At 38.3% G+C, this 20,845-nt stretch overlaps 1 protein-coding gene across 2 annotated transcripts in view; it reads right to left on the reverse strand.

Annotated features, from left to right (window-relative positions):
- Positions 1-20,556, reverse strand: part of LOC145107289 (cyprosin-like) — a 47,268-nt gene extending 26,712 nt beyond the window's left edge. The window contains exons 1-3 of one of the 2 annotated variants that reach the window (XM_079044141.1): positions 20,424-20,556; positions 19,840-20,223; positions 19,686-19,746 (exon numbers count right to left, since the gene is read on the reverse strand). In XM_079044141.1, the coding sequence (XP_078900267.1) occupies positions 19,686-19,746; positions 19,840-20,217 (439 nt within the window). In that variant the 5' untranslated portion in view covers positions 20,218-20,223; positions 20,424-20,556. Of the gene's footprint in view, positions 1-19,685; positions 19,747-19,839; positions 20,224-20,414 lie in introns of both variants that reach the window. The other variant, XM_079044140.1, reaches the window with a different exon arrangement.
- Between the last annotated feature and the right edge of the window lie 289 nt (positions 20,557-20,845).

Below are 20,845 nucleotides of genomic sequence, written 5' to 3' on the forward strand. Positions count from 1 at the left end.
CACTAGGCGTACGTGGAAGTACGTTGGGCGTACGCTCATCAGGGGAAAACCCTAATTTTTAGGGTTTGTGCCCTATTTAATCAACTTATGTTGCTTTTGGAGTATCTTATCATCAGCCTGCAGCTAAAAATCGTCCCTCTAGCTAACCCTAATCTTGGAGAGTGCATATTGAGCTCATTTGTGTGTTTTGGTGGTATTCTTGAAGAAGAAGAAGAAGGTGGTGGAAGAACTTTGGAGCTTGGAAGAAATTTGGATCTGGGATTCTCACCTTGCTAGCAACCTTCAGGAGGTAAAAACCTGCTAGCTTGATCTTCTTTTCTTATAGATTTAGTTATTTCTTCATTTAGGGCATTTTTGGTCCCCAACCTTGGTGATTCTTGAGCATGGCATGCTCTTAACCAAATAAGCCGTCCTTTCAGACCCATTGAGGGGACTTGAGTCATACAAATGAGATCTTGATGCTTAGTTCTTCCCTATGTGTAACGCCCGTGTTTCTAGGCTAGACATTAATATTGACGTGATAGTCTAAGTTAACCTTTGTAACTCATTTTGAAGAAATGAAAAGGAATTATGTGAATATTATGTGAAAATTATGTGTTTTATGCTTAATTATTAGGGTTTTATTAATTACGAATAAAAATAAGCGTCGAAAATAAATATTAGATAAAGCCGATATCTATTAAGAAAGTTGTAGTGGTCGTGACAAGGATTACGAATTTATAAAGAATACCGAAATCCGAGTTATAACGAAGAAGTTATGACCTGTTGAAGTTTCGCGACAAAACCGGCACGGTGCTGAATGACGTAAAAAGTGAGTTTTTGATAAACTACTTTTTAGCCTTAGTGATCTAAACGAAAGTCGTAGTGTTCGTTAAACCGAGAGTATGTATAAAAAGAACGCCCATATCTGACTTCGTATGAGGAAGTTATGATTTTTCTAAGTTTCAGCTTAACAGTAGACAACTAAAAACTCGAATTTTAGATCGAGTGATTTTTAGCCGACACAACCTAAACGAGAATCGAAGGTCTCGTCAATAGTAGTACAACGGTAAAAAGACAGACGAAAACGGACGTCAGATGAAGAAGTTATGAATTTTTAACGGATTTCCTGTCCCGGTCTGTTAAAAATAATAATATAAAAAATAAAGTCAAAATTACCGACGAAGTCTAAACGGAAGTTGTAGAGCGTAATTTTACCTACGCGTGCATATAAAGAACGTCAAAAACGGAGCACGTATGCGAAAGTTATGGATTTTAGAAGTTTTGGCACAAAAATCAAGAAAAAAATGCCAAATCCGAGAAATTTTGCAAGGTGGGACTTCGGCCACGTCACCCTCGCTCATAACGCGCCATGTGTCCGAAAATGCGGAGTCACCGAGGCCAGATGGCGAGGCGTGTCGCCTTCCCTCGCATCCGAAGTGCGGTCCAGTAGGAGTCCGACGCGTGCCTCTCCTGACGTATCCGAGCTTCGCATGGTGCGCTGCGAACCCAACCCTCGGACCTAGACCTCGGTCCAATCAGAGGCCAACAGCTCACCCCTCGCACGTGCGAGCCATATGCGTGCCTTCGCCTCCTGCTGCCACGCGCCTTTGCTGCTGACTCACCCTTCTTAGCCGACCTTCGGACCTCGCCTATAAATAGAAGGCTGCGAGCCTTCCCGGGTAACTTTGGAAATTTGCCACCTTTCACCCTTAATTTCATATTTTAGCTATTTTCACTTCCCCCAAAGCCCCGGTATTATACCAAACACCCGGAACACGCCCCGAAGTACCCGAAGACCCGGAAAACTTTATCTTTTCGGTTTCAAAGCCCGACCCTCGCAGAGCCCGGTTTCTCAATAAAACTCCCGGTTTTATTAGAAACGATCGTTTTAGGAAACGAAGTGCTGCCCGATTATCATTAAATCATGTGAGTGTGTAGTTACTTTCACCTTACACATAGATATGAAATATTTTATATAAAATACGTGCTGTGTGAATATATATTGTTTGTTTATTTGAGATGGATGTTGAAGGAATGATTTATACAAGTTTTTAAATAATTTAAACTGTATATGTATTTTTATCTACAAAAAATGTTGGGTAAAACATGGGTAGATGAAATAGTGGGTGTATAATTAAAGATGAGTTGGATAAATGAGATGATCAGTGATATAGATCATGAGTTGAGGGTGAGTGGTGAATTATGAGAGAATCACTTACCTAAACGTTGACCCCCGTCATTCAGCAGAGTATGAATGACAACCATGGACTATTCTAGATGATCTGTGGAACACTAGCAGGCTCGCAACCTGTAAGTGTGTGAACTATATGTTCATCAGTTGTACTCTAAAAACCCATTGGCATGTATTGCAAGGGGGGATTCCCGTGAATAATATTGTCGATAAAGAAGAGCTATGGACTTAGCACATGTTGTATAAACCCTGGCAGCTATGGACTTAGTGCTTGTTGTATAAACCCTGGCGACAATGTGACTTCGTGCCTATTCCTTAGGATGAATCCTTAGGAATGAGTGATAGTTGATTCTTAGGGTAAATCCTTAAGAAATAAATAAGATAATGGGGTTGGGGTAATTTGGTTGATTGATTGATGTTTAAGCATAATAAATTTATTTATTGTGGGTTGAAAACCTTATATGCTCACCAGGCTCCCAAGCCTGACCCACTTAGCTTTTTATTATTACAGGTAGTGGACCCCGAGCATAGTCGGATGATGATGAGAGATTTTTGGATTATAGGCCAGTAGTTGTAAATAACTGTTGTAAGGCTTATAATGTCTTGTTTATGCTTTTGATCTATATCGGAACATGACATCCCGAGGTTTTGATATAAAAGGAAATTATATATTTCCTAAAGAAAGGTTTTGATAAACTTTTATCATGTTTTGTTTTGGGGACCAATTCCGCAACATCTTTTAAAAGGATTTCTCTGATTTTATTTTAAAAAGCATAAATTAAATCGGTCTTTTCTGGCCGAGAAATTAGGGGATGTCACACTATGCATGCTCTAGAATGTCTTTATGGATTAAGAAGTTAGGATTGTTGGTATTAAGCACTTAATGGACATGCAAAGTCATAAAGTTGGAAACTTTATGACTCTCACTGGTATGTTGGCCTTGGATCTATAATTGGAACGTAAGAGCTTAATGCATTAAGCTCTTAGTATGGAAAGAGGGACTTCGGTGCGTACATCGTGTGTAACTTTGAGTACGCCGTGTGTACGTGGTCAACGGCCCGATCCCGGTCAAGGCTCATGTACGCCCAACGTAAAACCTGAGTACGCCCCGCATACTCACCTGAGTTGACTGAGTTGACTCGTTGACTTTGACCTTTGAACAGAGTTTTGACCAAGTTTGACCTAGGGGTATGTTGGGTATTTTGAGCTGTTAATTAAGATTAGGTCCTTGGTATTGGTTAGGTGATAGCTGAGCCAGTTTTTAGGGTCGTTCTCGACGTTGTGCATTTTCTTTATCTCGTCTGATTGTGAGGTGAGTTCTTCCTCATGATACTTGGGGGTCGAAGGCACCAATGTCAGCCTGATAGATTAGGTAACCTAGTATGAAGGATATTGATATGCTATAGTAACTTGTTAGATATGTATGATTAACTATGCTAGATGTTTATCTGTATATGTATGTCGACATATGTTTATTAGGTTGAGGTCACTGCTTTGTGAGGTAGACAAACACATCGGGGCAATCCAATCGGGAGATTGTGGGCCAGGGAAATCCAACCGAGAGGTTGTGCGACCGGGTAATCCAACCGAGAGGTTGTGGACCCAATGTTGTGGCAATCCATACGGGAGGTTGTGGGCCCAACATGCATTGTATATGTCTATTTATCTGTTGTGTGTGGTATCTTGGGGAATCTCACTAAGCATTGGGCTTATGGTTTTAGTTTATGTTTCAGGTACTCCAGATGATTGGGGCACTGCGAGGGCTTGATCGGGCACATCTTCCTTGATTTGATTTGATATGATTTTCTGGGATACTCTGATTTATAATTTTCTACTTTTGGAACAATGATTTGTAAACAATGACGTTTTGGGCTGTATTTTTAAATGAAATTTTTTTCTGTGATTTTGGGATGTTACAAGTTGGTATCAGAGCCTTGGTTTGAGCGAATTGGACAAACATTCGTCTGAGTCCAGACTCAAACTAAGGATCTGCAAAGGTTTTCAAAATGTTTTTATAAATTGTTTTTCCAAAAATAAGCAAGGTAAGAAGAGGTGTTCACGATCAGCCGGAGCAGGAGGTGTACCCAATTTACCCACACTATTGTCTGATTATGTTATTGTGTTAGAATTGCATGCTAGATTAGTCTAAGGATCTTCCTTGATATTGATGCCTGGTGGCATAGTGATGCTTCTTGTTTGCTTTATGAAATTGACATCATTACTGTAGTTGTTTAGTGTATGCATCATAATTGTACATAACTAAGATCTTATAGCTTAAGAATCTTTGATTTAGCCTTATTTCCTGTTCCTTGTTTGGTTGTGGTCTTAGGGTAGAATCAAGTATTCGACTGTGTATGGGTTCTAGAGTTATGTATGATTAGCACACGTAAGCGGCTGCAGGGTTGGTGGAAGTTTTATGAGTATGTCGTTTGGTGGGTCGAATGAGGATCGGTAGCCACTCTTAGAAGAGTGAGTATAGGGTTTATGTGTATGCAGGTTTTGGTTTTGTTTTGGGTTGTCTGTGATGATTCTTGAGGCAAATACGGGTAGGTGTTGAAAGTAGTATTGGGCCCGTAATACTGGAAGCACAGGTCCCATACGCGTAGCAAGGAAGTCACAAGCCCAAGGGTTTAGCGTTCTGTAATGCGTTGAGAGGATTTGAATTGTGGGATTCTGATATCTTTTGGTTTATTTTCAGTATGGTGCTTACGAGGGGATCAGGTTCAGGATCTCGAGCGGGCGGCCGAGATAGGCCAGGGTTGACTAAGGATCAGATTAGGGAGTTGATTTTTGATGAGGTTGTTATTGCTATTCGGGGATCGCTACTGGAGTTATTTGGATCTATCAAGACCATCATGATCGAGTTGTTTGATGAGCGGTACACTGCGGTGTCTGAGGTTGCTTCTGCTACAGCCACGACGGCTGTAGTTGCTACTGGTTTTCAGGGGAGGGGCTCCTTTCAGTATCGGGACTTCAGCAACATGAAGTCTGCAGAGTTTGATGGGGTCAAGGACTCGATTGTAGCCAAGAGGTGGCTTTCTGATGTGGAGGGATGTTTCTTCACCTGTTCGTGCCCGGAGGACTAAAAGGTCAAGTGCGCCTTGAACCTTCTCCGCCTTAGCGCGAAGGATTGGTGGAAGTTCATGACAGGCCCCTACACTCTAGAGAAGAGGACAACAATAACTTTGGAGCATTTTTCTGAGATGTTTTGCTCTATGTATGTTCCTTTGGTTGAGCGAGAGAGGTTAGCTCAGGAATACTTAGCCCTGAAGCAGATGATTGAGACAATGATTAAGATCACCAATATGTTTACAGAGAGAGCATTGTTCTGTCCTGAGCATAGTATGTAGCCACGAAGCATGCTCAGATGACCCGATACTTGAGCATGCTCAAGATAGACATTCTCCAGTTTGTGTCCACTCAACATTATGGTACTCTTATGGAGCTTCAAAAGGTCGGGCGGCGGCAGGAGATATAGATTCAGACTCAGGTTAGGGAGTAGCGGTCGAATCCTGTTCTGTCACAACCTTTAGCTAAGCGGTTCAAACCCGCTGATTCGAGATCAGAAGGACAGAGGGGCCACACTTTTGGTAGGTGCGGGAGAGTTCATGAAGGGATATACCGGTCGTCGACAGCCTGCCGTAATAACGGCAAGGAGAGGCATTACGCGAAGGATTGTCGCCATCAGACTTCGCAACATAATACTAGGATTTGTTACCATTGTGATCAGGTGGGCCATGTGAAGGCCCAATGCCCACAGCTCGCTGCCAGACCGGTCCAGACACCTGCCCCTGCTACTTTGAGTATCACTGACGGACGTCAGGGTAGGGCGGAGCCCCCGAGGGATCGGGGTCGCGTTTTTCAGCTTACAACATAGGAGGCCAGGGCGGCGCCAGATGTCGTTACTGGTATGTTTTCATTTATTATTCTGTCGATCTATGTTATTAATGCTTATGATTATGATTCTAAGAAGTACATTCTTTGTGGATTCTTTGCCTGATATTGTGCTTTATGACTCGGGTGCGAGTCGGTCTTTTGTATCTCAGTCCTTCAGTAGGGGCTTTGATAGGGTTCTCGGGGAGTTAGATTGTCCGTTGCGAGTTTCTATCCCCAATGAACACGGGATTTCTGCGAGTAGCAACTTCAAGGATTGCACCTTGGAGATTTTTGGGGTGTCATACCCGATCGACTTGATCCATATCCCTATGGGGGATGTTTGTGTGATTATCGGGATGATTGGTTAAGTAGGTGTGGCACTGTCATTGATTGTGAAGGTCAAAAGGTGATAGTTCGAACCCCAAGTGGGGGAGTACTAGTTATTTATGGAGAGGGTACCAAATTTGGATAAGCTTTCTAGTTCTGCGACTAGGTCTCATTAGTATTTACAGCATGATTGTTTGGGTTATCTTGCATATGTGGTTGACACTAGGGAGGAGAGCAGGGTTACTATTTCGGATATATCTATAGTCAGGGAGTTTCTCGACGTGTTTCCAAAGGATCTACCTGGAAAGCCTCCTATGAGGCAGGTTGAGTTCAGGATTGATCTGGTTCCTGGTGCTGCCCCGATCACTAAGGTGCCATATCGCCTAGCACCAACCGAGATGCAGGAGTTGTCCTCTCAGCTCCAGGAGCTTTTAGGCAAACAATTTATCAGGCCGAGCAGTTCGCCTTGGGGCACACCAATTTTATTCATGAAGAAGAAGGATGGGTCCCATCGTATGTGCATTGATTATTGGGAGGTGAAAAAGTTAACGGTGAAGAACCGTTATCCACTCTTCCGGATTGATGATCTATTTGATCAGTTATAGGGTGCATCTTGGTTCTCCAAGATCGATCTCAGGTCGGTGTATCATCTGATGAGGGTTAAATAAGAGGATGTGGAGAATACAACGTTCCGAACTTGTTATGGTCATTACGAGTTCGTAGTGATGTTGTTTGGGCTCACCAACACACCGACATCGTTTATGGATTTGGCGAATCGAGTATGCAGACCGATGCTTGATCGATCAATTATTGTATTTATCAATGATATCCTGGTCTACTCCAAGACCAAGGAGCAGCATGAGGAGTACGTGCGGGAGCTTCTTGGTGTATTGAGGAAGGATAGATTATATACCAAGTTTTTGAAGTACGATTTATGGTAACGGGAGGTCCAATTCTTGGGATACCTCGTTAATCAAGACGGGATTTTGGTCGATACACCCAAGATTGAGCCGGTTATGCAATGGGAGGTCCCAAAGACTCCTTCGGAGATTAGGAGTTTTCTGGGCTTGGCAGGATATTATCGGAGGTTCATTCAGGACTTCTCGAAGATTGTTGTACCTCTCACTCATCTGACGAGGAAGGGCGTGGATTTCCGTTGGGCCCTGAGCAGCAGACAACATTTGAGACTTTGCGATAGAGGTTATGTGAGGCCCTACTATTGACCTTTCCAGAGGATGTTGAGGATTTCGTGATATATTGTGATGCATCCATCACCGGTTTATGGGCGGTTCTTATGCATAAGGAGGGCGAGTGATTTTGTATGCTTCTTGGCAGCTGAAGTCGCATGAGGAACGATATCCTACTCATGATCTGGAGTTGGGGGCAGTGGTGTTTGCCCTCAAGATTTGGAGTCTATGGGGTCCAGTGTACCATCTACACAGATCACAAGAGTGTGAGGTATCTCATGGATCAGTCGAACCAAAATATGAGGCAACGCAGGTGGCTTGACGTTGTCAAGGATTATGACTGCGAGATCCTTTACCATCTGGGTAAAGCGAATGTGGTCGCGGATGCTTTGGGCCGCAAGTCGGATGGATCTTCGGCTGAGGGTATGTGTGTGAGGATATCCATTGATTCCCCACTTTTGGATTTGATCAGAGGGGCACACGTAGAGGGAATTAAGAAGGAGAACTAGAAACAGGAGAGGATCAAGGGCGAGACCGACAAATTTGTCACCGATAGTCGGGGATTGTTGACCAATGTGTTTGGGTTTGGGTTCCGGATTCTGGTGGGGTCAGACATACAGTTTGGAGGAGGCACATAAGTATCGCTTTTCGATACATCTGGGAGCTACCAAGATATATCGGGATTTGAGACTGAGTTACTGGTGTCAGTGTATGAAAATGGAGATAGCTTGGTATGTTGAGAGGTGCTTGAACTGTAGGATGGTCAAGGTCGAGCATCAGAGGCCGCATGGCAAGCTGCAGCCTTTGGAGGTTCCCATATGGAAGTGGGAACAGATCACCATGGATTTGATCACCAAGCTACCAAGGTCTCCCAAGGGTTTTGATGCTATCTAGGTCATCGTGGATCGATTGACCAAGAGTGACTACTTTTTTGCCATCTGGGAGAGCTCCTCGGCCGAGAAATTGGCCGACATGTATGTTCGTGAGATTATTGCTCGTCATGGGGTTCTGGTTTCCGTATCAGTTCTTGTTTCCATTGTATCAGATTGAGATGTTTGGTTCACTTCATGGTTTTGGCAGAAGTTCCACGAGGAATTGGGTACGACACTGCATTTCAGCACTTTTTATCATCCATAGACTGACAGCCAGAGTGAGCGGATCATCTAGACACTTGAGGATATGTTACGGGCTTGTGTCATAGATTTTGGTAGGAGTTGAGATTCCTACCTACCTCCCGTGGAGTTTTCCTACAACAATAGCTACCACTCCATCATTGGTGCACCACCTTTCGAGCTTCTATATGGTCGGAGATGTCGTACCCCAGTTTGTTGGGGGGAGGTTGGCCACAGAGTCATGGGGAGTACTGAGGTAGTCCTCCAGACTACATAGCTTATCCAGCAGACCAGGAAGAGATTGCAGACAACTCTGAGTTAGCAGAAGAGCTATGTCGACCGACGTCGATCATAGTTGGAGTTCCAGGTTGGCGATATGGTACTACTGAAGGTATCATCCTGGAAGGGTGTGATATGCTTCAGCAAGAGGGGAAATTGGGTCCCATGTATATTGGACCTTTCTGTGTGATTGCTAGGGTAGGCAGGGTAGCTTACCGGTTGGATTTGTCGAGTGAGCTCAGTCAGATCCACAATACTCTCCACATTTCGCAGTTGTGAAAATGCGTCTTGGACGATGAGTCAGTGGTCCCTTTGGATGATATACAGGTCGATGAGCGCCTGGATTATATTGATAGGAGGGAAGCAGTAGTGGAAAAGAAGATGAAGGTCCTACGCAACAAGGAGATACCTTTGGTAAATGTTCAGTGGCAACATCGGAGAGGCTTCGAGTCGACCTGGGAGCCGGAGGCGGAGATGCGGGAGTATTATCCTAAGTTACTTGCAACATCAGACTTCGAGGACGAAGACTGATTCAAGTGGGGGAGAATTGTAGCATTTGCGATTTTTAGGTATGTTCCCTTTAACCCTTAGTTGTAAATTATTTTCATTTTGGTCCCTAGCCGAGTACACTGGGCATACTGGCTCGATGGTTGGACGCGGAGGTACCCACGTACGTTGGGCGTACGTGGGAGTACGTTGGGCGTACGCTCATCAGGGGAAAACCCTAATTTTTAGGCTTTCTTCCCTATTTAATCAACTAATGTTGCTTTGGGAGTATCTTATCATCATCCTCCACCTAAAAATTATGCCTCTAGCTAACCCTAATCTTGGAGAGTGCATCTTGAGCTTATTTGTGTGTTTTGGTGGTATTCTTAAAGAAGAAAAAGGCGGTGGAAGGACTTTCGATCTTGGAAGAAGTTTGGATATGAGATTCTCACCTTGGTAGCAACCTTCAGGAGGTAAAAAGCTCCTAGCATGATCATATTTTCTTATAGATCTACTTATTTCTTCATTTAGGGCATTTTTGGTCCCAACCTTGGTGATTCTTGAGCATGGCATGCTCTTAACCAAATAAGTTGCCCTTTCAGACCCATTGAGGGGTCTTGAGTCATAAAAATGAGATCTTGATGCTTAGTTCTTCCCTATGCATGCTCTAGAATGTCTTGATGTATTAAGAAGTTAGGATTGCTGGTATTAAGCACTTAATGGACATGTAAAGTCATAAAGATGGAAAATTAATGACTCTCAATGGTATTTTGGCCTTAGATCTATAATTGGAACGTAAGAGCCTAATGAATTAAGCTCTTAGTATGGAAAGAGGGACTTTGGTGCATACGTCATGCGTAACTCTGAGTACGCCGTACGTACGGGGTCAATGGCTCGATCTCGATCAAGGCTCGTGTACACCCATCGTACAAGCTGAGTACGCCCCGCATACTCAGCTGAGTTGACTGAGTTGACTTTGACCTTTGACCAGATTTTTGACCTAGGTGTATTTTGTGTATTTTGAGTTGTTAATTAAAATTAGGTCCTTGGTATTGGTTAGGTGATCGTTGAGCCAGTTTTTGGAGTCATTCTCGGCGTTGTGCATTTTCCTGTTCTTATCTGATGGTGAGGTGAGTTCTTCATCATTATACTTGGGGGTCGAAGGCACCAATTTCGGCCCGGTAGATTAGGTAACGTGGTTTGAAGGATATTGATATGCTATAGTGACTTGTTAGATCTGTATGATTAACTGTACTAGATGTTTATTTGTATATATATATATATATATATATATATATATATATGTCGACATATGGTTATTAGGTTGAGGTTACTGCTTTGTGGGGTAGACAGACAGACCAGGGCAATTCAATTGGGAGATTGTGGGCCAGGACAATCCAACCGGGAGGTTGTGTGCAAGGGTAATCCAATCGGGAGGTAGTGGACCTAGTGTTATTGCAATCCAACCGGGAGGTTGTGGGCCCAGCATGCATTGTATATGTATATTTATCTGTTGCGTGTGGTATCTTGGGGAATCTCACTAAGCGTTGGGCTTACGATTTTAGTTTATGTTTTAGGTACTCCAGATGATCGGGGCACTGCGAGGGCGTGACCAAGCACATCTTCCTTGATTTGATTTGATATGATTTTCTAGGATACTTTGATTTATGATTTCTACTTTTGGAACAATGATTTGTAAACAATGATGTTTTGGGCTGTATTTTTAAATGAATTTTTTTCTGTGATTTTGGGATGTTACATAATCTCCTTTTTGATAGTTCAAATTCTTAGTTTTGAAAGTATGTTGCTATAACAGTAAAACCTCGATCTAGGGTGCATGTACACTTAGGATTATTATTAAATACTTTTGTTGCCTAAATTTCGTGTATAGATTCGTAGAAAACCCTTCACATACTTGTTGCTAAAGAATACTTGCAAAAATATGTTATAGATTATGAGGACACCTTTGCTCCGGTGGAAAATTTGATGAAAAATTGTATTATGATAATAGTTTCATCAATTCGTTAATGGAAGATCTTACAAATAGATGTCAATAATTCATTCTTTAATAATGATCTTCATGAGGAGGACTACATAAATCATTCCCCAAGTATTATTCACCAGCCGGGTAAAGTTTGTGTGACATAGAAAGATGTATATGGTCTTAAACAAGCTCCTCATACTTGGTTTGATAAGTTCTATATGGTGATTATTTTCTTGGTTTCATTCTCGGTAATCACGATTTAATATGATTATTTCTCTATATTGATTATTTCTCTTGGTTTTATAACTTTTATTGGTTTGATAAATTTTCTATAATTATTACAAATGGATGTTGAAAGTACTTTTCCCAAATAGTATTTGTTATAGTCGAAGAAACTTATGCTTCACAAGCTCTTGGTTTAAACTTGTTGAAAACCCTTCACATGTTTATCAATTAAGGAAAGCTATTTATGGTTTAAAGTAAGCATCATGCAAATAACATGACATACTTAAAGTTTTCTTAATTTCTATCAATTCTTTTTACAAGTAAAATAGATGATACTTTATTTTTTTTAAAGAATATTGATGTGAATATTATTATTGTTCAAAATCATGTTATTGATATAGCTTTTGGATTACCATATGATTTTTTTTTGATTTTTTCACAAGAAGGAAATGGGAAGATAGAGTTTGGTTAGACTTTCCGAATACATGACCTTAGATAAGAGAGATATAAATGGGAAGATAGTGTCACGTTAGAGTTGAAAGAGTTAGCACTTAACAAAGACATGAACTTGGAGAGTGTGGAGACTTAGAATTATCATAGTAGTATTGGCATTGTATAGGGTCTAGATCCCACTCCTTTTTGTACTTGTTGGAATGTGTTTACCACTTTCTCTTGCTTTCTTATTCACTTTTATCATGTCTAGCTTATATTTGCTAAAGATCTATTGCATTTTTTACTTATATGCAGGGATCTTTATGCTGGAAAACTCAACATGGGTGCATAACAAATTTTTATTGTTTTATATAGTTATTTTTATTTGTTTATTTTGTTTTTGTTGGAGGTCTTCTACAAACACAGTTTTCCTAACCTTACAGTTAGGACTACCAACCATCTTACCTCCTCTTAACAAATTTCTATGCAACTAGGGTAATTTTGTTGTTATTGTTGTACTGGTGTCTTGAGAATGAAAAAGAATTATAAATGTGCAAGGTGGACGAGCTCAAAACTTTTCCTTTCCTCACAAATAGGGTAATTTTGGGATAATGCACTAAAAGGGTAACATAGTTTAAATGTGTACACATTTACTCGCTTATGTTTATTTTTATACATATTCAGTCATTGATGTTTTTTGTACATATTTAGTCAATTATGTTTTTTTATTTTGTACACATATAACCATTACGTTTGATGGTCGTATGTATACAAAGGCAAAAACATAAGTGACTAAATGTGTACAAAAACATAAATGACTAAATATGTACAAAAATAAACATAAGTGACTAAATCTGTACACAATCTAAACTATGTTACTGTTTTAGTGCCTTATCCTTTTTTTGCAAGTTAGAACAATGTATACATATTATGTGCTTGTGAACTTGCTTTCTCTTAAAGCCTAAGAAAACACTAAGCATATTCCCTGTTCATATGCAATGCATACAAAATCTTGGTTTATATCCTAAGATGTCAGATACTCGTGTCTAGGTATTTTTATTTTTTTGATTCCAAATCTGGTGGTTCCTTTGTTGATAGCATAGTACCTTGGGATTTTGCGCCTTTTCGGAGTTTCTCTTATTTCTTAGTTTTCAAAGACACAATAATCATCTCCTTGTCAACAACGATGGGATATATCAATTTTCTATGACAATACAAGCGATATAAGTTTAAGCAAAACTTGTACCTTGCATTCACAGACTAAGCAATTGCAAAACCATTTTCGTCATTATATTGCTTCAAAGGTAAATATCGTTCTTGAAAAAGTAAGTGTGAAAAAAGAAGTTGGTGATATATATTGTACAAAATAACTTCTAAGGAAACATTTAAGAAACTAAAACCAGGATTGGGTATGATATAACACAATCCTAAAGTTTATGTACTTACATGCTTTTTAATTTTTTTTAAGTTGATGTCTAAGAAAGCCTAATTGGACATTAAAAGTTTGTTTTCTTAAGTAGTTGATTTTCTTCTACAATTGAAACATTAAGATTGGATATGGGATGGTTGCATGTTTACTCATTATATGTGAAGTTGTGAATGTTTTCTAGTCATCAAAATCCATCATTCATTTTTTTTTCTAGATTTTCTTTTTCATTCTTGAAAATTGTTTTGAAGTGCTTTTGAAAAATACAAAATTACCAGTTTGGAAAATTATTTTGAAATTGATTTTTTAATAAAACTTTATGGCAAATTGCAAGAAAGTCACTATATTAACACAAAATTTCGATTTTGACACCAATTTGTTTTCTCAATTATGTCACCATATGTATAATTTTGTTGCAATATCAATCAGATGAACGGTTCTCCTAGTTCTCCCGATAACCACTTTTCCCGAATTGCAATAAAGTCACTAAGTTAACCAAAACTCGATTTTGACACCAAGTTTCAAATTGCAAAAAAAATCACTATATTTCCACAAAATTGCCCCCTTTCATTCTGGGGTGACGGAGGGATCATACCATTCGAGCCTTTTTTTTTCATGCTTTTCCCCGAGGTCTGGAGAAAGCTGAAATCAATAGGATTTCCCTAATCCTCCCTTACCGAAAGGAAGAGCGTGAAATTCTTTTTCCTTTCCGCAGGGACCAGGATATTGGATCTAGCCGTAAGAAGAATGATTGGTATAAATAACTCACTTCTTGGATTTTGACAACGGATTATTTTCCCAATTATGTCATTACATTTACAATTTTGTTGAAATATCAACCAATTAGCCGATTCAGGAGATTTTATTTGGTTTAGAAGCTCGATTTGTACAACATATAAATAAAGGTCGGTCCAATGGTTCAAACTCACTTACAAGTCAGGGAAAAGAGCATAGTACTCACCTTTTCAAGAGATGTTATTGTGGTTTAAAAGACTGATTTGTACAACAAATAAATGAAGACCCCTACAAGGTCGATTTAGTGGTTCAAACTCACTAAGCATCTTCTGGATCAACCTTGTTGGGGTCTTCATTTACTTGTTTGTACAAATCAAACTTCTAACAAATAATAACATCTCCTGAAAGGATTAGTACGCACTTTTCACTAACTTTTAAGTTAGTTTGAAAAACTAATTGACCTTCAGACGCCATTTGTGAAGAAATATTCTAAAGAGAATTAAACATGAAAAATTATCATAAAATTTGTCACCTAAAAAGGGTGAGTACGCCCTTTTTACTAACTTTATAAGTGAGTTTGAACCACTAGATCAACCTACAAAGATATGTGAAATTGGGTTCGATGCAAACCCTATATTTGAAACTTAATCCTACCACATAAGATCTTACGTAGCTTCCACATCACAATATTGTCATGCCATTTATTTGGCAACCTGTTAGATTGATGGTAATCAGTCAATTGGTTGACATTGCAACAATTTTGGTTAATATTGCAACAATGTTGTTGATATCATAACAATATTTTTAGATATTTTAACAATTTTGTTGATATTGTAATGTCAACCAATTAACCGATTACCATTAATTAGCAGGTTACCAAATAAATGGCCTGACAATATTGTGATGTGGAAGCCACATCCGATCTTATGCGGTAAGACTGAGTTTCAATTATAGGGTTTGCATCGAACCCAATTTCACATATCTTTTTAGGTTGATCTAGTGGTTCAAACTCACTTAAAAGTCAGAAAAAACGGCGTACTAACCCTTTTAGGTGACACTTTTTATTATAATGTTTAATGTTTAATTCTCGTCAAAGTATTTCATCACAAATGGCATGTGAAAGTCAATGTAGTGGTTCAAATTCATTTAAAAGTTAGTTGTAACGCCCGGTTTCTGGTTTGAATTTCACTTTTAATTTTGAGATTTATGGGTGGCAACGACTTGGTAAAATGATCAACACAACGTGGCATTGTTACATGAAACACATGTTTCATTTAAGACACCATGACGTGGTCATGCAATGGCCACGACGTGGTTACGACATTAAGAAAACCCTAAATTTTCGGCCTTGAGCCCTATTTAAAGGAAGTGATGGCTAGGGTTTCCTCCAACCTCAGCCTCCATCAACTCCAAAGAGCCCTCGATCAACCATAGCCTCCTTTTGAAGTTCTTGACTCATTTTTGGTGATTTTGTGGTCTTGGAAGGAAGAAAAAGGAACTTTTTTACATAGATGAAGCAAGCAACTCATCTAAGTTTTGTAGAATATTTTGGCTCATAAGTGAGATTTGAATGGTTAGATGAGATAAAGTTTGCAACTTTATGGATCACCTTAGTCCTTTGGTCACTATATCTTCGAGATCTAGAAGTTGAATGAGTTTTTGGAAGCCATGCATGAGCTTTAAGTCATTTATACCCTTTTTGACCTAGTTGAGTGAAGGACATGCATGGGTCATACATGTCCATAAAGTTTGGATTTTTATAGGCCATTAGGATCCCAAGAAGCCTACTGGAAAGTATGAACAAGAGGCTTAATGAATTAAGGACTTAATCAATTAAGTTGTCCATGTGTAGTAGCCAGGACTGGCAAGATAGGTGCCACGACGTGGTGAAGGATGCTTCACGATTGTTTTGTTTGGACTCTGCCACGATGTGGTGGCATGCTTTCCATGACGTGGTAGCATATTTTGGTCGCAATTGAGATTGGATAGCCATGATGTGGCCTTAGGTTGGCCACGACATGGAGACTGCTGACCATTGACTTTTTGACCTGGTTGACTTTTGGTCAAATTGCTAGTTTTGGCGTGTAGACTAAGGTTTGACCTTGGGTATTTCGATAGGTAGATTGTAGCACCAGTTCCTCGACTTTCAAGCTATGGTTGTTTCATCTGTGAGTGTGAGGTGATTTTTCTCACTATACCTTGTAGGATGTTAGATTATCTTTGTGACTCTTGCATGTATGTTGGGCGGAACCCGTGATGTGGGTAGGCCCGGTACCAGGGCGAGGCCCATTGTGAAGGCAACACTCGTTAGTTGTATGGGCGAGGCCCGATGTTATGTATGGTATGTGGTATTTCGGGGAACTCACTAAGCTTTATGCTTACAATTTATGTTTAAATGTTTCAGGTACTTATGGTTCCAAAGGGAAAGGCCTGTCCTGATCATACTACATCCCATGTAGTTGATTTTCGCATTATCTATTTTGTTTTACTCTAATGATTGAGAAATACATTATATATTGGTTGGCTTTTAAACAAATGATTGTATGATTTTTGGTGGTTTAAAAATAAAATTTTTACTAGTATTATAGGGACGTTACAAGTCGGTGAAAAAGGGCATACCCACCCTTTTAGGAAATGCTATTGTGGTTTCAGAAGCTCGATTTATACAAGTAAATGAAGACCCCTACAACGTCGATCCAGGAGATGGTTAGTGAGTTTGAACTACTACATCAAACTTGTAGGGGTCTTCATTTATACGTTGTACAAATCCAGCTTCTAAACCACCATAACATCTCTTGAAAGGGTGACTATGCCCTTTTCGCTGACATGTAAGTGAATTTGAACCATTGGACATACCTTAATTTATTTGTTGTACAAGTCGAGCTTCTAAACCACAATAACATCTCCTGAATTGGTCAATTGGTTCATATTGCAACAAAATTGTAATTGTAAAGAAGTAATTGTGTAGAAAAAAACTCAGTGTGAAAATCAAAATTTTGTAATAATATAGTGACTTTTTGTAATTTGAAACTTGGTGTCAAAATCGAAATTTTGGTAAACTTAGTGACTTTATTGCAATTCAGGAAAAATGGTTACTGGGAGAACATGGAGAACATGGAGAACCAGTCATTTGGTTGATATTACAACAAAATTATAATATAGTGACATAATTGAGGAAAAAACTCGGTGTCAAAATCGAAATTTTATGGTAATAGAGTGACTTTTTATGTTAGTCTTCAAAATTCATCAATCATTTTTTTTCCAGATTTTCTCTTTTTCACTCTTGAAAATTGTTTCGAAGTACTTTTTAGAAGGGATAGTGACTTAAAAGGGTAATACTTCTCGATTTGTACACATTTAGTCATTGGGTTTTTTGTTTTCATCTACAATTACTCATTCAACTTGTTTAACTGTACACATTCAATCCTTATGACCGACTACTCCAGGTAAATCGGAAAAAATGATTTAATAGTGTAATATATTTCTCACTTTGTATACATTTAATCCTTAATATTTTTTTTGCACATTTAGTCATTAATATATTTTTTTTTAATACAAAATAAATCCTTGTTGTTTTGTATACATTCAATACTTATGACTAGTTTTTTAAGGTTTTTGTCACAACATCCTACGCGGGACAATAATTAATGATGTGTTCGAGGTTGTTTATGCTTATGGTCACCACGACCTCTGTTGCTTAGTTGCTTAGGTCATGTGTTTCGCTTAGGTCATGTGTTCTAATTTCGTAACTATTCATACAATTTCATATTTTAACGATCTTTATATCCACATGTTTGTATTTAAGTCTACTACATTTTTCGTTTAAATTACTCATGTTAAAAAGTAATATATATTTTTACTTATAATATTTATATACATGTGTTCTTTATGAATATATGTATGAACATTTTTTATATTTATAAAATCAGAAGTAAAAAAATATATTATTTTGTAATCGGAGTAATTTAAATGAAAATTATAGTAGACTCAAATAAAAACACATACACATGAATATAAAGATCGTCAAAATCCGAGATAGTATGAAGAATTTACGACGTTCAGAACACAAAACTTAAGCACCTAAAGAATCGAGGCAACGACGACTATAAGCATAAGCAACGTCGGACACCTCATTAATGATTATCCCATGTAGGATGACATGAGAAAAACCTAAAAAAACCGTTCATAAGTACTGAATGTGCAAAAAAAAACATTAAGGACTAAATGTGCAAAAAAAATTAATGACTAAATATGCAAAAAACATTAAGGACTAAATGTGTACAAAGTAAAAAATATATTACTCTATTAAGTCATTTTTTCTGGTTTACTTGGTGATAAGAACTGAATGTGTACAGTTAATCAAGTTGAATGGACAAATATAGACGAAAAAAAAAACTTAGTGACAAAATGTGTATAAATCGAAAAATATATTACCCTTTTAAATCATTTTTTTTTTATAATACAAAATTAACAGTTTGAAAAATTATTTTGAAGTTGATTTCTTAATAAAACTTTATTTGGAACAGTTTGACATGTAATCTCGCATTTTAAAATATTTCTTAGAGCCATAATCGTGCTTTTTAGGAACCGATTTCACTACCATTAGGTTTCGCATATGGATATTTTAACTTCTAAAACCATTGATTAATGGTTTGTTCATTGACCTATCTATCGGTCATTCGGCCTAAGATCGATACGAAATGAGGATTGTGTTTTCAATGGTTCTCAATAGTGACACGTGGCTAAAAGGTTGGATCCTGTGAAAGTTAATAAAAACTCTGTTGCGGATCCACGAGAGTTACAATGATATATATAGGTAAATAAATTACATGAACACCCCTCTAACTAATAAATAACTTACATGAACACCCCTCTAACTAATGGACAAATAAAGAATGGTACAAGAACTATATTTGTCTAATAGATCCAACTCCCGATTTCTCTCAGTCGGTCACCCAGAATGCAAAAGGTCAATTTTATATAACCAACTTTTACTGCTCATATAAAAACAAAACTTTGGTAAAAACATTTGTAGCTTATCTTTTTATATTGTGAATAACCAAACCTAATTAAACAAATTCTATGAGAAAATTCATATATAGTGACTTAAATCCACTTCTATATTTTGAAAGTTTATATTTGTTGAAAGTTTTTCCAACACTATTACTTTTTAAGCGCGAGAGTTGTACCGAGTATAAGAGTATCAATTTAGAGTAGTTTTAGAGATCCACTATGAGTATGAACCTAGTACTGTTTGAGTTATACCGTAAAGATCTCGATTATGTAGTGTCACATCCAATAATTAATATATTTCCTTTTGGCTTCTTGTCGGCTTACAAAAGAATGGATGCTAACAATTACGTGGAATCTGGTGATTTACTCTATAGCCTCTAGGCATGTTCAAAATGTTTATAGTAGAACAAAATAAAAGTAACTCACTAACCATTCATTTTGTAGGTGCTTGATTGACTTGACTGGTATTTTGTGTGGAAATAGCAAGATACCTGCACATGTAGCGTATATTATATATATAACCTTAGTGAACGTTAAGTTTCTGTTCATCGTACTTTTATTAAAATAATGTAAGACATGCTTACCGAATATGAACATTCAGACGATGGCACCCACAAGTTAGAACTACCCGTGTCAAATACGACTTTGAACTTCTGAGGTGGGGTGCCAATGCCTATCTCACCAAAATATTGAGCATCCATATAGTTCTTCAATGCTACAATATCAGAGTCTTGGGAATCACCAAGATTTTTTGAACTTTGTCTATACTTCCTTATAAACGTCTTTAAGTTATAATCACCATTATTCAAAGCAAGGAGGGAAGCTATATCATCTGTTCGTTCGGTTTTCACTTTTTTCAGTCCAATCCTAACAAGCCCATCAGTTGATGTGGAAAATACCGGAGTGTAGAAAAGGGTTGACAAGAACATTGAAATTACTAGGATTTCTAGTTTACTCCCCATGTTGACCTGCAAGTGCGTCCACCATTAAGATTATTTAGCACATGTTACCAAGTATATATACAATAAAAACTCAAAACTTGATCAAATATAAGTTTCTGCTTATAAACCATAAACCAAACAGGTTACCACTTTTTTAATAATTCCACATTTGAGACAATCTACGAAGTAGTGATATAATAAGAAAACGAATAACATACAGATCTCACCGACTGGTTAATTTCTTCTTTCTTTCGGAAAAATAAAACCAAATGCAACCTTAACTCCCGTTAACCTTTAGTTGAAAGAACCACGAATATTAATAAAATACAGACTGAACTAATTCCGCTAATCCGCAAGGAATTTAGGGTTCATATAGAGTGAATGAATATATAGCTAACGCAACGCCGAATATCTCTCAGTTCTAACCGTCCAGTTACTCGGTTACGTGATCTCATCCGTATATTGTAGATACAGTCGTGTCGCTCTAATAAGATGTGATTTTTGTGGTTTGACCAAAACACACCTTATAGTTTGGAGTTAAGATCATTTAGCTCCTAATGGTTTTGGCCTCAATTCTAGTTTGGTACATATAATTAATCTATGCTCATGCACTTTTGATCTTCAAACTTTGATAAAATTAAACAATTTT

Source organism: Lactuca virosa, chromosome 4 (genome assembly GCF_052849685.1).
Source record: "Lactuca virosa cultivar CGN04683 chromosome 4, Lactuca_virosa_CGN04683_v6, whole genome shotgun sequence".
Classification (NCBI taxonomy): Eukaryota; Viridiplantae; Streptophyta; class Magnoliopsida; order Asterales; family Asteraceae; genus Lactuca; species Lactuca virosa.